The sequence below is a fragment of the Macaca fascicularis genome, chromosome 14 (genome assembly GCF_037993035.2).
Source record: "Macaca fascicularis isolate 582-1 chromosome 14, T2T-MFA8v1.1".
In the NCBI taxonomy this organism is placed as follows: Eukaryota; Metazoa; Chordata; class Mammalia; order Primates; family Cercopithecidae; genus Macaca; species Macaca fascicularis.
The window spans coordinates 20,469,086-20,485,830 of NC_088388.1; the positions used below are offsets into that span (position 1 = coordinate 20,469,086).

General features: G+C 50.1%; 1 protein-coding gene and 1 long non-coding RNA gene across 6 annotated transcripts in view; both read right to left on the minus strand.

Annotated features, from left to right (window-relative positions):
* LOC102125637 (uncharacterized) overlaps positions 1-16,745 on the minus strand; it is a 164,458-nt gene that overhangs the window by 137,817 nt on the left and 9,896 nt on the right. The window contains exon 3 of one of the 5 annotated variants that reach the window (XR_012423305.1): positions 14,389-15,100. The exons of the other annotated variants lie outside the window; for them this stretch is intronic. This is a non-coding gene — a long non-coding RNA (uncharacterized lncRNA). Of the gene's footprint in view, positions 1-14,388; positions 15,101-16,745 lie in introns of those variants that run through there. 5 annotated transcript variants of the gene reach the window in all.
* On the minus strand, positions 10,031-10,559 carry LOC102125001 (putative uncharacterized protein FLJ41423). Its single transcript, XM_015434866.3, is given in 2 exon segments — positions 10,031-10,302; positions 10,305-10,559. Coding segments are annotated over 2 exon segments (498 nt in total). The 5' UTR covers positions 10,531-10,559.

A 16,745-nucleotide genomic window follows, 5' to 3' on the forward strand; every position in this document is an offset into this window, starting at 1 on the left:
GTCCTTGGTCTGCAGTGCCCCTTCTCCCTTTCCCACCAGGTAGACCCCTACCCATCCTTCAAGCCTGAATGCCAACATTTGCTTCTCACTAGCTTCCCTGAACCGCCGCCATCCCTCGTCCCTGGCAGAATCATGTGTTGCCTCCTCTGTACTCCCTGGCTTTCCATGTCTGCTGCATCTAGGATAGCTCCTGTCACCCTGGCTTAGCTATTTGTTTGCTTCTCTGTCTGCCCTGCTGGCTTGTCAGTATCTTGAGGTGAAAGACCCTTCATTTCTCATCTGTGCCGTCATCGTGCCTGCCAACAAGTGGGGACATGTGGGTGTCTGAGGAATGAATGAGATGATCGGGTGCTTGAAAATCAGGCTGAGTGGGCTGGGTGCAGTGGCTCACGCCTGTAATCCCAGCACTTTGGGAGGCTGAGGCCAGTGGATCACGAGGTCAGGAGATCAAGACCATCCTGGCTAAAACAGTGAGACCCTGTCTCTACTAAAAATACAAAAAAATTAGCCAGGCGTGTTGGCACGTGCCTGTAGTCCCAGCCACTTGGGAAGCCTGAGGCAGGAGAATGGTGTGAACCCAGAAGGTGGAGCTTGCAGTGAGCCGAGATCGCGCCACTGCACGCCAGCCTGGGTGACAGAGTGAGACTCTATCTCAAAAAAAAAACCACACACACACACACACACACACACACACACACACACACGCACACATGAAAATCCGGCAGAGTGGGGAGGAGGAATGGTCCAGCCTCCTCTGTGGGGGCTCGTTAGGTGATTTTCACATCTGCGCCAGCTCCCTCCCAGGGCCAAGGGTCCCAAAAGACTAGTAGGCTTCTGGGGAGACCCGACAGGCAGAGCTAGAAGGGGCTTTAAAGTGATTTCCTGGGCTGGGTGTGGTGACTCATGCCTGTAATCTCAACACTGGGAGACCTGGGTGGGAGAACTGCTTGCTCCCAGGAGTTTGAGACCAGCCTGGGCAACATAGTGAGACCCTATCTCTACAAAAATGAAAAAATTAGCTAGGTGTGGTGGTGCATGCCTTTGGACCCAGCTACTCCGGAGGCTCGGGTGAGAAGATCACCTGAGCCCAGGAGGTCAAGGCTGCAGTGAACCATGATTGTGCCACCACAGTCCAGCCTGGGTGACAGAGTGAGATCCCGTATCCATAAATAAACAAACAAACAAACAAATAAATAAATAAATAAATGTATGTGACTTCCTAGCCTGCACATCTCAAATCAGAGATGAAAGAACCACAATCAGAGGAAAGGAAGAGGCTTGCCCCAGGTCACACAACCCACACGGGGGCATTCTCAGCTCAAAGTCACAAGATTTGACTAGTGCCTTGGTGTACTGGTGTATTAGTGTGTTGAGTCAATACAGCTCTTCCACATGAGGGGCTAGAATTGGAGGATTTGATGGGAAAGAAAAAGGGATAAAAGATCTAAGTCCCTCAAGAGGAGATGAGAGCTTAGACTCAGGTGTGCTTACTATGTGCTGGCCCTGGGCTAGGTGCTTTGACACTTTATTCGGAAGTCTCAGCACAGCCGTAGTAGGTAGGTAGCATTTACAGATTAAGAAAGAGAGGATCAGTTGCCCCAAGTCCTACAGGGAGAGCTGGGATTTGAACCTAAGCCTACCCTTCTCCAAAGGCCATGAGCTTCCTTCTCCACTGTGGTGGCTCCTCCTGTGAAGGGTACCGGAATCTGGGTCAGCTCAGCCTCAGAGGTGGCAGATCCTAAAGGGCAGCAGACTCTGTTTTCTCAGGTGCCTGGAGACCATCCTTGTGGCGTTGTTGTTGTTATTTTTGTTGTGTTTGTTTGTTTGTTTGTTTTGAGACGGAGTCTCGCTCTGTTGCCCAGGCTGGAGTGCAGTGGTGCAATCTTAGCTCACTGCAAGTTCCTTCTCCTGGGTTCATGCCATTCTCCTGCCTCAGCCTCCGGAGTAGCTGGGACTACAGGCGCCCGCCACCACGCCCGGCTAATTTTTTGTATTTTTAATAGAGATGGGGTTTCACTGTGTTAGCCAGGATGGTCTCGATCTCCTGACCTCCATCCTTGTGCTTTTTAAGTGGAGGAGAACACTCCGGAGTGCCCAGGACCTTGAAGAAGCACCTCTTCCAGGTGGTACAGTTAAGGCAAAAGAGAGGAGGAGGATAAGGATGCAGGCTGGGGGCTCAGGCTTGGAGGGTTCTATCCACAGTGTGATGGAGCTAACACAAGCAGCCACGTGGCTTTGGCCACATTAATGGGGGTGGAGTGTTTGGAAGGAAGGAGGTGATTGCTTGGGTAGGCCTTGTTGGGGCCGAACAAAAGCCTAAGCAGAGTCCGCTGCTGGGGCCTCATGCTGAGAGACACGGCTTGGTAAGAGGGCTGGGGATTTTTTATCCTAGGGAAGACACAGCAGGAAATGAAAACTGTCATCAATACCTCGAGGGCTCTCCAGTGGATGAGCAATTAGACAAATTCCTTCTGGTTCTGAGAGCTGGAGTGAGGACCCGCAGCTGGAGGGTACAGCTAGACAGGCTTCACGCCATCGCCCTTCTTCCAACACAAGGCGCTGCCTTGGAGGGAGCCAGGCCTCCATCCCGGGAGTCATTCAAGCGAGATGGGTCAACAGGTGACTCAGTGTGAAATGATGGGTGGGACCAGGTGCCTCACCTCTGAAAGAAACAGGAATACCTGGCCCCAGGAGACGCTCACAGCTCCACTCTCATTCTGAGTTTTCTATGGTGATACATTAATTACTTCCTAATAATTTAGATGCCCTGATCTTTCTAGATTTGACTAGTGCCTCTGAATTTCCCCTGATAGTGAGGTCTGGGAATCTATACCTTAAAGTGATTCTGGTATGCAGCCAGGTTTGAAAATTACTGTCTGGCCAGGAATGGTGACTCACACCTATAATCTCAGCACTTTGGGAGGCCGAGGCCAATGGATCACCTGAGGTTGGGAGTTCGAGACCAGCCTGACCAATATGGAGAAACCCTGTCTCTACTAAAAATGCAAAATTTAGCCAGCCTTGGTGGTGCATGTTTGTAATCCCAGCTACTCAGGATGCTGAGGCAGGAGAATTGCTTGAACCCAGGAGGGGGAGGTTGCAGTGAGCTGAGATCGTGCCATTGCACTCCAGCCTGGGCAACAAGAATGAAACTCAAAATAAATTTAAAAAAAAGAAAGAAAGAAAATTACTGTCTGTGAGGCCATGGGGGCAGCAACATCCCTCATCCCCTCCCTGCAACCTCCATTATACACTCAGTAACCAACATGCAGCCTTCAGCCCCAGGCCTGAGCCAGGTCCTGTGCTGCGGCAGGCTAAGAGGCTTTGACTGGCTGAGGCGGAGGTTACACCTAGTGGCTGGTGGCTTCCCATCATGATCTTCTGGGGAAGTGGGAACAAAATCTTACTACTGTGTGGTCTGGAATCTAAGATGAGTGGCAGCCTCTCCGAGGCCTGGGATATGTGTCTGGTACGTTTGCCAGTAACAGGGTGGGATGGTTCCCTTTATGGGTCAGCTTGGCTGAGCCACGGTTCCCAGATCCAGAGTTAAACATCATCCTAGCTGTTTCTGTGAGGGTGATTTGGGGTTGAGATTAACACTGAAATCAGTGAGCTTTGAGTAAAACGACTGCCCTCTGTAGCATGGGTGGGCTTCATCTCATCAGCTGACGACCTCGATAGAACAAAAGACTGACCTGCCCTGAGCAGGAGGGAATTCAGCCACAGACAGCCTTTGAGCTTGAGCTGCCCCATTGGTTCTGCCAGCCCATCCCGCAGATTCTGAACACACCAGCCTCCATCATTGTGTGAGCCAATTCCTTAAAATGAATCTTTCTCTCTATACACACCCCATTGGTTCTGTTTCTCTGGAGAACCCTAATACCCAGGGACATGGACCAAGGCAATCAGCAGAGAAATCACACAAAGGCAAGCTCTCTGGGCACCAGGAACTGCCAGGCACAAAGGAGGCACAGAGAATGTGAAAATTCATTCTGGCCAGGCACAGTGGCTCATGCCTGTAATCCCAGCACTTTGGGAAGACGAGGCGGCTGGATCACTTGAGGTCAGGAGTTCGAGACCAGCCTGGCTAACATGGCGAAACGCTGTCTCTACTAAAAATACAAAAAATTAGCTTGGCCTGGTGGCATGTGCCTGTAATTCCAGCTACTTGGGAGGCTGAGGCAGGAGGATCACTTGAGCCTGGGAGGTAGAGGTTGCAGTGAGCTGAGATCATGCCACTGCACTCCAGCCTGGGTGACAGAGTGAGACTCCATCTTAAAAAAAAAAAAAAAAACTCATTCTGCCAAAGCAATCTCCCTCTGCTCTGAAGCTGGCTTCAGAAATGCTGCGCACGGGCAGGCAGGGGGAATCACGTGAAGCTCCTTAGAACATCCTTGGGAAATGCAGAAGGAAGCCAATCAGAGACCCAGTCACTGGGGAGCCAGCAGGTGGGCCATGACGACTGATGGACAGTGTGCATGCCTGAACCTGTCTTGACCCAGGAGGGGATGCTGAGAGTAGGGAGTGGAGGGAAGAAGCCTCCAGGTGACTTGGAAAAACTAAATAGAGACAGAGACCCACAGAGGCCAGGGCCCACATCACCATGAGAACCCAGATGAAGAAAGTTCAGGGAGAATGCTCCCAAAACTCAAGACTCTCAAACCAAAAAGACCTTGAGGGGTCATTCAGTTCAGTCCTCTGCCTCCAGACTGGACAGCTGGCAGCCCAGGGCAGAGAAAGCCTTGTGATGGCAGTATTTGCAAAGAATATCAGAGAGGGATGGGAGGGGAGAGGAAGGGAGGGAACCTTGATGCCCGTGATGGCCATGACCTTGGAGGCTTTTGAGCATTTCCTGGGTGCCAGGCACTGAGCTGACAGCTTTCCATACATTGTCTCATTGAATATGAATGAATATGAAGTAGGTACCATTACTGTCCCCACTTTACAGATGAGGAGACTAAGGTACTAGTGAAGTAACTTACACAGGTAGAAAGTGGTAGGACTGAAATTTACACCCAGATCTACCTGATTCTGAAGTCCTTGTTCCTTATCACTGAGGAAGAAGAGAAGATAAGGGAGTTGGGGTGGGAAGAGAAGGAGCACAATTCTGTTATTTGATAAAGAAGTAGGCCCAGGAAAAACAAAGGATGTACTTGGGGCCTTGTGGCTGGTGGTACAGGCTGGGTGCGTGACTGAAGGCTGCAGGGCTGGACCAGGGCACACAGGACCATGACCCGAGAGGAGCAGGCCCAGCAGCCTGAGCAAGTGTGTTTTCAGGCCCTAGAGAAGGACTTGCTAAATCTCTCTCCTAACAAACCTGGAATTCCACTGTTTGTGTCCTCTTTCTCCTGGATTTCTCCTGAAAGTTTGAAAACCCCAGGGAGGCAGGGCACACGGAGTCCAACTCAAATATCTGCAGTAGGAGTACATTCGTCTGGTGACTTTTTCCAAATCTGGTGATCTAACTCCAAGCTACCACCTTAGTGTGGGCCTAGACAACAGGTTGGAGGAAAAACCACAGCAAGGGCTGGCCTAGGGAGCAGGGGAAAGAGGAGGGAAGGGCATCTAGATGCACCTTGAGGTATCCCTCAGGCTCCTTAGATCAGCATTTCCTAAGCCAAAAGTGCCACTTTCCTCCTCAGATCTGATCATCCACCCTGGCCAATGATGCTGCAATTCTGAGAGTCATCTCCGACTCACCCTTTCTCTCTCCCATCCCATCAACAACAAGGTCCTGCCAATTCTGCCTCCTAAACAGATCTCAAATCCTCCTACTTCTACCTCCACTGCTATCACTCGGTCCACACCATGGTGTGGATGAAGGCCACCATCTACTAGCTGGTCTCCCTGCTTCACCTTTTGCCTCTCAACCATCCATCCTTCACTCAGCAGCCCCAGTTGTCTTTTTAAAAGACAAACCCCGTCAGGTCTCTTGCCTCCTGAAAACTTTTCCATGGCTCCCCACGGCTGGCAGGAGAAAGCCCAAGCTGCTAAGCAGTGCATAGTAGGTCCTCTGCCGTCTGACAGTCCCTGCCTGCCCAATCCCACCTCCTGCCCCTCCACCTCAGGATGCCCCTGACACTGGCCATCTGGGCTCCTTGGGGCTCCTTCCCTGAAGACCTCACACTTTCCTGGCCTTGCACATGCTGTTCCGCCTTTGTGAATTGTCCCTTCTCCCCTGTCCCCTATGCTGTTCTGTGAAACTCATCTTTTAAGATGTAAGCCAGGCATCATCACTTCTGGGAAGCCTTCCTGGATCACCCCTTCCCCATCTGCAGGCAGAGATGCCCCAGGTTCTCAGCACATCCCTCTCCATTTGCTTTAATTACATGTGGACTTGTCCGTCTCTGCCAGGCTGTTGAGCATATGGGAGCCCCTGAAATAAGGATGGGGATTGGATCTTTCTCATTGCCAGTGACTAGCTCTGGGCCTGCCCCATAATTACAGCTTGATGAGAATCTCTGGAATAAAGGCAGACATACAAGCAACCATGACGTCGGGCAGGAGGTGATGAGAGATGAGATTATAACGAGAGGTACAAGGGCGAAAGAGGAGATCGATTCTAAGTCTTTCTGGAGGTGGTGGCATCGGAGCGGGGTCATAAAGCACGGGTAAGCTTTCAATAAGCAGAGATGGAAAGACGGGAGGCAGCTTGGGAACTCCGCTAACCATTTGTATAAATGCACTGTAGCTGCTGGCCTCGGCAGTCAGGAGCAGACCTGAGACCCAACCTTAGTATCCGGTCCACTGGGAGCGCTGACCTTGCCCTTCCAGTCATAATATTAAGAGTAAGGGATCCAGATTCCCAGGGCAGATTGCCTGTCCTTAGGTCACTGGAAAAAGAAAGAAATTTGAATGTTTAAATACTCTGCCCAGATTCTCCGTTATTCTGATTCACTTCCCTTTATTTGCCCTGAAGCTTAGTCCCACTCAAACAGTGCTCCTTGTTCATTCCCTCATTTTATCCTCTGTAGGCTCAAAGTGTGAAAGCAGCTAAAAGGGAACCAGAGCCTGGGGTGGGCTCAGAAGGCCCAGAGGCTAAGCCTTTCCTGCTTCTTCCTGAGACCCTGTGTTCTTTGAGGCTATACAGAGACGGGAGAAGACAAATTTCTTTGCTAAGAAGAGTATTTGGATGTGTTGACAAGGTCTCTATAGTAACCAGGAAATTGAACAAGTGTGGCCAGAAACCCACAAACAAGAAGGTGTATTTTTCCCCAAAATTGGTCAGCTGTATCCAAGAAGCCGGTGTGGGGCTGGGGCTTTAGCCATGCATGTGAGCGATTAGAAGCCAAGAAACCATGCTCCTTCACTGGTTGGCATTAGGAGCCGAGCTGAGCACTGAGGCTAGCTTGGTGCTCAGGAGCACAGAATCAGATTTGCCTTGGTAGGCAATTCAGTCTTGCTTTTGATCAAAGAATAAGCAATAAAAACCAAAACCAACAACAAAACAGAGAAGTAAAACAACTCAAGATAGAGCAATCGAGTTGGGTCAACTTTTGGTATCTGAGAAATAACAGAACCCTGCTTCTAGAACCCACTCTTGAGGGCCAGACAGGGTGGATGAGGAAGGAAGGTTACAGACAGCAAGGGAGGGGTGGACATTTTTGGAGCTTCTATGTGCTAAGCACTGGATTCTGCCAAAATTGAGGTCAAAGAGCACAGTGGTTAAGAGTGGGGTGCCAGAGCCAGGCTACCTGGGCTCAAAATCTACACTGTCCTCTCCAATTTTGTCCCCGGGGTTTGTTTAACCATCCTGAGCCTCCATTCCCTTAGCAGCAAACTATGAGTTGTGATAAAGATTAAATGAGCAAATACATATAAAGAGTTTAGAACCCAACTTGACACATAGTGTACGCTCATTAAGTTTTAGTATTATATTAACTTGTTGAATCTTCACAATAACCTATAGGTTTGTAATTTTACTCTCCTCAGTTTGTAAGGAAGCAGGCTCAGCTCGAAAAATCCCCTGCCCAGGACACATGGTTGGCAAGAGGCAGGAATGGGACTCAACTCCAAGTGTGGTGGGCCTCCTCACCCCTCGATGCCTCTGGTAGGAGCTTGCTCTCCCTATGAATCTGGATAACGACCTGGCTCTTTCTAGTTCTTGGAGTTTTGTTTCTATGAGGGAGGCTCCATTCACCCCCACACATGACACCATGTGATGGGGCTCATAGAGCAGAGTGAGCCTCCCTCACAGTCACAGGACAGAGGGATCAAGACAGCATCCCATGGTCCTTTCTCCCTGTGGCCTCCATGGCTCCTTGTCACCCAGGATGACAGACAGAGCACCAGGTTGGGAATCAGCAGGTGTGGGTTCCAGCTCTGCCGCAGACCTGCTGCATGACATTGTGCAAACCAATTTCCCCATCTTAAAAATGAAAAGGTTGGATTTTGCCATCCTGAGCTCTCTGAGAGTCTGAGTTTACAATTCTGGGGATCAGAATGTCACCTCTCACATGCTAAAATGAAAAGGTGAGCATTTCAGCCAGTTGACTGCAGTGAGAAGAGATCGCCCATCCTCTCAGTGCCCCGTGGAAGTACTTCCATTTAGGACACATTCTACACTCAACGGGTTTTGAGAAAAACCAGGGGGTGGAAGTAGGGAGAGAACCACTATTGACTTTGCACACCTCAGGCCCTGGGATTGACATTTCCACACACAAGAACCAGTGACAGCAGCCCGATGGCACCGGGAGTGTTTGTGATGCCATCTTACAGAGGAGGCAACTGAGATGCAGGAAGTCAGGTCTTAGCACCGACATCACTTTTTGACCCAGGTATTTCTGAATCCAAATAGATGCTCATTATAAGATTATAAGCAAACAATAGATTGCAAGCAAAAAAGTGAATTCTTTTTTTTTAAAAGCATTTTGCTTTTTAAGGGCCAATCTTCTCTTCATGTGCAAAATGGGAACCAAGATCTGGGTCACAGCTTACAGTCTCAAACCCCAGTTGTCCTGGAAGAAAAAAAGGACTCATCAGGGCCTGGAAAGCTTGTGTCTGAATCTCCAGCAATCCATGGCTGGCTGATTTCTTCTAAAGTCAGCCACGTCGGAGCCTGGCGGGCTGCAAGACCATTTCACTGGCGGCGCAGAACCCATTCCCCATGTGTTTCCCACCACCCACGGTTCTCTTGTCCTACCTGAGTTCCTCCGTGGCAGGCAGTTTACCAGAGAGCCAAGCACCAAACAGGGCCATGTGTATCTGGCCTGGTCCTCTGTACAGCTGGAGGAGCCACGCCCCTTCCTGCCCTTCCTTAGGAAGCAAAGCACCTACTGTCCTCCCAGCAGAGCCAGCGCAAGCATGGGCTTGAGAATGGAGCACACCTGCCTCCCCAGTCTGGCTGTCTCCCCTTTAATAATCATGTCCCTGGGCCAGATGCAGTGGCTTATGCCTATAATCCCAGCACTTTGGGAGGCCAAAGCAGGCGGATCACCTGGGGTCAGGAGCTTGAGACCAGCCTGGCCAACACGGCGAAACCCCGTCTCTGTTAAAATACAAAAATTAGCTGGGCGTGGTAGCGTGTGCCTATAATCCCAGCTACTCAGGAGGCTGAGGCAGGAGAATCACTTGAATCAGGGAGGTGGAGGTTGCAGTGAGCCAAGATCACACCATTGCACTACAGCCTGGGTGACAGCGAGACTCCATCTCAAAAACAAAAACAAAAAACATAAACAAACAAAAATTGTATGGTCCTACACACTCCCTCTTTGGCCTTTAGCTTTATATTAGAAAAGTGGGGATACTATTTCCTTGGATAGTTATATATAGATTTAATGAGCTCAGAGCTTTTAGATCCAGGTTTCACGGAAGTATCAAAGTGTCTGTTAGGAGTGGGGAGGATGAGAAATGGTGAGGGACAGGGCCTTAGGTGCCCCATCCCCTTCCATCAGAGGTGCTTCCCTGGTATTGTTTTACACGGCCAGGTTAGGCCTGCGATTTTGGATGGAGGAAAGCGTCATGCCGCTGAAAGAAAGCAGGAAGACCGCTACTCTGGTTGTTGAGGAAATGCTGGGCACCCAGCGGGCACTTAATAAATGTTAGCACTTTCCCTCTCCTCGCCCCCATCATTCTCCCCCCTGGATTCTTTATTAGATGGCCCGGCGAAAAGCCGGACCCAGATAAATGGAGAGAAGGCAGCAGGCAGAAGATGGAGTGCTTTTAAAATACCAAGCGAATCACTGCAGGTGTGGAGTGCCTGGAGGGCGCTGGGGGTCACGGGGGCTGTGATCCAAATACGACGGGGTACAGGCTCGCCGCAGCTCCACACTGAGGGCCCCTGCCTGCAACCAGCACAGAAAGGCTCCCCAGAAACAGGGGAACCGGCCCCTGCCCCACCAACGCCATTCTCAACAGGCTCACCTCCTCCTCCTCCTCTCCCGAATGGAAGGACCCAGAGGAAAAGACAGTGTTCTGAAACGTGCGAAGGGGCACAAGGGGTGGGGAGGCCCAGTGGGCTGACCTGGCTACTTCTTGCAAATAAGCGGGGCCTGCTGCACTGCGAGGGCACCGAGAAGAAAGAGCTGCCATCAACCCTGCCCGGTTTTCCCAGATCCTCTGAAAATGGATCTTCGGAGAGCAGCTCGGCAACCGGAGCCACAGCGCCACCTACAGGCTTCCTCCTGCCATGCAGTTTGCCTTCAAATGCTCCTTTTCAGCTTGCAGGTATTACATGCTAGGTATGCCAGGGGCCGGAGCTCACATCAAATCCACTGAACTGAGAGGTGTCGTGTTGCTGATATGCTCAGACAAATGAGTTTGGCGTAGAGAGAACGGTCGTTGCTAACGTGTGTCTTGCAGGCAGGGTGTCAGGGCTGCACTCCAGGCAGGAAGCTGGCAGAGTTGACAGCCAATCTCCCATCTTAGTGATGGGGAAACTGAGGCCGAAACGGTCCACAGTTACACACTGAGTTGGAGACAGAGCTAGGACCGGAAGTATTCTGTGCCTCTCCACTTGGATGGCTGTTCACCTGTTAATTCCGCAATAACTGTACTGTGACAGCCACCACGGGCCTGCAGCACACACACTAGAGAGTGATTCCTTTTCACTCAGAAATGTCAGGAGATGGGGCCAAGTTTAGAGGTTGCAGCTACAGATGAGCCTCTGAATACGGGCTCCATAGGGCCTGGGGATAGGCCCCTGCTCTGAATGTGGATGTGAAAGGATTTAGTTCACAGAACTGACCTTCCCTCCTACACACCCTCATGCTCACCCTCTCTATCTAGCAAACTGTTCACCGTTTATGGCCCACTCACAGGTTGCTGTCTTCCAAAGCCTTCTCTGATCCCTTCTCCCTGCCAGTGGATTGTGTCATCTCTGCCTGTGCCACCACAGTACTTATTTGAGACATTGATCATTGAACAGATCCCCCTGTATTATGATGATTTATGTGTCTGTTTGTCTAAATGGAGAGTTCTGGTGTCTCCAAAGCTCAGCCCAGAGCCAGACACAAAGCAGGTGGGCACTCCAGAAAGGAGGGGTAGATGGATGGATGGGTGGGCGTGTGGGTGTGTGGGTGAGTGGATGAAAGGGTGGGTGGATGGATGGGTGGGTGGGTGGGTGGATGGATGGGTGGGTGGGTGGGTGGATAGATGGATGAGTGGGTGGACAGCAAACGAGGCACACCTAGAGGAAGGGGAACTACTCTATTCTATATTCTAGAACAGGGATAGCATCTGTTTCTAAGGAGACCTGCATCTAAAAGCATCTGCTTCCAAGTCCAAGTCAAAAAGCATAACAGGACGTGCATGTTAAGGGCAGTGGGGCTGGCCCTCTCCTCCTCCTGACTGCCCCTTCCCCCTGGTTTCCCAGATAACCTGTTAGAAACCTGCCAGTGGTCCTCAAGGTGTAGTTCCCTGAATGCCTGAACCAGAATCGCCTGAAGAGTTTGTTAAAATGCAGGCTCCTGGGCCCTTCCCTCAGAGATTCTGATTCCGCGAGCCTCAGGAAGGGCCTGGGAATATGTATGTTTAAATCAGCACCAACCAAGTGATGCTGATGTGAAGGTAAGTTTGACATCACTCATCAACACAGTACAAGGACATGCCAAAAACTGCTTTTGCTGATGGTCCATCCACAGAGGCTTAAAGAAATGACCCTGTCTCACAGACACCAAATAGTAGAAAGTGCCTATGGAGTCTTCAAACATCTAGAAGTCCAGGGAGAGGGAGGGCTTCCAACTCCCTCCATGCAGCTCACCCCACCCCTGTCCCAACCCAATCCTGAGGGGGCTGGCCCACTCCCTAAATAAAAATGGCCTTCCCCTCCCCAAAAGCAACAGTAAGCAGGGCCTGCCTTGTGCTCCCCACTCCCCAGCGAAGCCCACAGTTGGGGGGCTTTATTCCCTGTTTACCATGGCAGAGAAGCCAGCAGCTGTTTTCAGTGTCTGTTTCTACCTAAACACATCTCACGCTCCCAAACATGGGCTCTGCCAGCAAACGTTAGCAGACCTGGAACACGAGTACCCTATTGGGTGCAGGCTGGAAAGGGCTCAAGGATGAAGACAGGACCAGAAGATGGTTCTGGACGGGGGCACAGCCAAACATCTTGGCAACTATGAGTGGGCAAGCAGCCCTCCCAGGCCAGCTGGTAAGCTCCTGGAAGGAGCAGAAAGGGCCCATTGGAAGGCAAAAGAAAACAGTGCCATCCAAATATCTGTTTGTCTCTGTGGCCCAATAACCTCAGCTCCAGCCACACTAGGTCTTCTGTTGAATACCTACTACGTGCCAGGCCCCATATTTGGTGCCTTGCTATTTAGGTTAATCCCCACAATAGCCTTAGGAGACAGATACCATCGTGATGCCCATTTCACATACAAGGACACTGAGGTTCAGGAAGGTGAAGTGACTTGCCCAAACCCTGAGGAGGTCAGGCCAGATGCAGAGTCAGAGCTGGAGTCCAGGTTCCTCTGCTTTTCCAGGCTCCCTTGCTGTAGCTGCGCTGTTCACCATGCACATGCCAGGTAGTCTTGCCCTGTCCATGCTGCTCCTCCATCCAGAATATCTGACCTCTGGTGCCATGAACATAGTCCTTCTTGTTCTTCAGAGTCACAGGTCACTTTTTCCCTAAAGCCCTCCTGGATCCCATCTCCCATCCAAATAGAGAAGTTAATTGCCATGTTCCCACAGCACACTGCTTGGCCTGGCACTCAGCCCCATTTTCATCTGTCTTACAGCTGCTGAGATACACAACAGTCCCCCTAAATCTCAATCTCCCACCCCCACCTCTGCTGCTGCCACCACCCAGCCTCTGCCCATCACATCCCTGTCCCCAGCACCTACCTCAGAGCCTCAGCAGGCTTCAGGCTGACCCTCTGGGGCACCACACAGGTCCAGGGCCCATATGTAGACTGAGGACTAAATAAATTGCCCCTGCCAGCCACGGGCAGCCAGTCATTACTGAAGGTGGTATGGCCTATTGACCCAATGGATGAACGCTGAATTCTAAGCTTAAAGGCCTAGCTTTGAGACTTGGTTCTGAAACTAATTCACTGCATGATATTGAGCTTCTCTGGACCTTGGGTTCCATCTGTAAAATGGGTGGGTGAATGGAAGACATGATCTCTATGTTCCATAACTCTGTTAAACACTTAACTGTGCACTGAATGCGGACATTTGAGTCTTTATCAAGGGTCTAATCCTTTGAGCCCACAGAGTGGCTGCGGGTGCCTGCCTGAGGGCAACTGAGACAGGCTCAGCTGGACCCGAGGTTCTGACTGTGAGTAGGAAGACAAGTTTGGGTGGGTCAGCTAAAGGGCTTTGAATATCAGGAAAGGAACATGGAACTGACTTAATATGGCAGGGGAGTGGTTGTTGCTCCCTCAGGGGGGAAGGACAGGAGAGTGGGGTGAGAGATCACTCATCTGACACTGATGTGACGGGTGACAGAAAGAGGACCTGGGCCTGAGACACTACTCAGGTGCCTGCTTGATGTAGGAAGCCTGGTTGTCATGAACCGAGGGTCTGTACCAGCATGAGTAGCAGTGGGATTGAAGAAGGGAGATGTTTTGGAAACATCTCAAAAGAAGAATCTCTAGGATTACTAGAGATTTCAGCATGCAGCATGGAGGAAAAAAGGAAACACAGATGGCTCAGAAGCTTGATCCTGTGAGTTTCAGAGTACAGTGGGTTGAGGGGCTGAGTACCTGTGACTCCAGTACTGAGGGGCAGGGGCTAAGGAAAAAGGGACAAGGGAAAGACCTGGGTGTCAGTCTCCATTCCTGCTCCTAACCATAGCAGATCATCGTTCCACTCTGAGCCCATTTTGTCACCAGTGAAATGGGGGGAAAGAATCCTGCTGACCTGAGAGGGATGCTGTGGGGCTTTCATGTACTAATAGGTATGCAGTGTCTGCATAGGGGAAGCCTCATAAACACTGACTATTATAATGGCTATGCATCCACAATCCATTTTTATTTCACAATATAATAATAATAGCTACCATTTATTGATCACCTGCCATGTGCCAGGCTGTACTAAGCAATTTGTTTATACTCATGATCTGATTTCTTCCTCACAAGAATTCCATAAGAACCCCCTGCATTGTGTGGATGATTAACTCTGAAGATCAGAGAACTGAGGCAACTTTCCTAAGACAGCACAGCGGCTGAGAAGCAGTCACCTCCAACCAGCATTCAATAAGCACCTAACAGGTCCCAGGCACTGGTTGGAACACAAAGAGGTGTAGAACCTCGCTTGGTCCTTTGAGGCAGTTCATTGCAGCTACCAGCCTCCAGTGAAACAGGTCTCTTTGAGCTATTTGTTCTGGAATTTTATTCTCTGCTGTGAATGTTGATAGACAGGGAACAAATATCTCCTGGTTGGACTCTCTGAGCACGGGGCACTGGGAAAGGATGTCAAGCCCTGAGACCATTGTTCACGATGAGCGGCCGCACCCGCCCACCCGACAGTCTTTTATCCAACTTGGCTGGGTGCTATTATTCAGCTCTGAGCCATCACCAGGAGCTGCAAAGCAGTTAATTACAGAAGTATAATCCCCTTCTTCACAAGAAGCTGATCTTCTAGGGTTGCAAGAAGATAAGATTTATGCCTCTTTCAATTCCTTTATTCTCTCATCAACATAGATTCATATTTCAGTTTCCTGCATTGGAAACAAAAAGGAAACTTGCTCAGCCCACTGCTGCCTGAGAGAGATAAATTAGGCTACACAAAGAACCAGTCCTATAAACTCAATCTCTTTCCCTTCCTTTCATGTTTGTGATTATAAACAGAGTCAAGGGCAGTTGAAATATAACCCTCTGCTGCCTGCCTGCCTTGTCCTAATCAAAGAGAGGAGACAAATGCAGTGATATCAATCCGTGTGGTGCCAGAAAAGAGGGACACAGGCCCCCCACGATCCTATGCCAGCCTGGTGAGCAGATCAGATAGAAAGACCTTTGTCTCCAACCATTCTCTGGTCACAAAATTGTTTCCAAAGGCCACAGAGAGAAGCTGGATGCCGCGCCACTGCAAATGCTTTCATTTTCTTGATGGCAACGTGTATGATGCTATTTGCTCAAAAGAAAGGGCCTTTCAATTTGGCGGGCTGTGCAGTGTGACTGTGCCAGGGCCCCTGGCCAGTCTCAGAAGTGTGCGGACAGAGGTCGCCAGCAGATCAGACCACAGAACAAGGCCAGTGTTGGCAGCTCTGAGGAACAGAGAGGTTCCAGGCTCTTCTGAGAGGAGAGGCCCACTTACTGAGAGCAGTCCTGAGCGAAATGACATTATCCTACCCAGGAATCGGGGTGGGTTTTTGGATTATTGTTGTTTCTGTTCAACTGCTTTTGCTGTTTTTTCAAACATCTCTGGAGTTATTAACTGCGGAGAGTTCAGTTGGCAGATGAGGAACAAGGGGGCCACAGAAAGGAGCCGATTTGCTCAAGGACACAGGGAAAACGTGTGGCAGAACTGAGAATGACAAAAGTCCTGATGACAACAGTGGATCGTGAAGCTTGCTGAAAAGTGCCAGACACTGTGCTAAGCATCATCATCCCTCATCTTCAAGACAACTAAAAAGTAAACATCATCACCCACACTTTACAGAGAAGGAAACTGAGGCGTAGAGGAGGTAAGATACTTGTTGGAGGCCACACAGTGGCCAACTCTGGAGCCCCTGTACCCCACTGCCATGCAATTCCGCCTCCCCCAGGTACGCCTTTCTGGCATCCTGACTTTTCTTGGAGGACTTTTTGCAACTGCTGATTGGCAGAGGGGAAAATCTAATTTTTTAAGGATAATGAAGAAAGGGAGGAAGGGAAGAGAAGAAACAGAATACAAGAGCCAAGTTGGCCCTTGTAATAAAATGTCATCCCACAAGATGTAAGACAACAGTCTTTAATAGACTTCGAGATTCAATTATCCTTTTATATTTGCAGCAGACCCATCATCGTCTAAATCATCCATTCGCCGTGAACACACCCTAACTCACAAATAGAATATAAAGCAAATCAAGTTTGAGAGCTGTGTAGCCTCTGAGCCATCACTCCTTGAAGACACACACCTCAGCATTCACTCCCAAGGGAAGAAGGTTAATAAAAGCCTTGGGCACTGTTTCTAGTTCAAGGCCTGGGGCCTGTCTCACAGATGGCTACGAAGAGCTCTGTGATTCAGAGGCGGAATTAATCTTTTCCATTCTGGGGCTTTTAATGCATATTCTTCTGATCTCTCCTGGCCACCCTCTCTCAAGCCCTCACATGGCAACTCTTGACTCTCTGGATCACTCCCATTTTTTTCCCCCAAAAGACTTT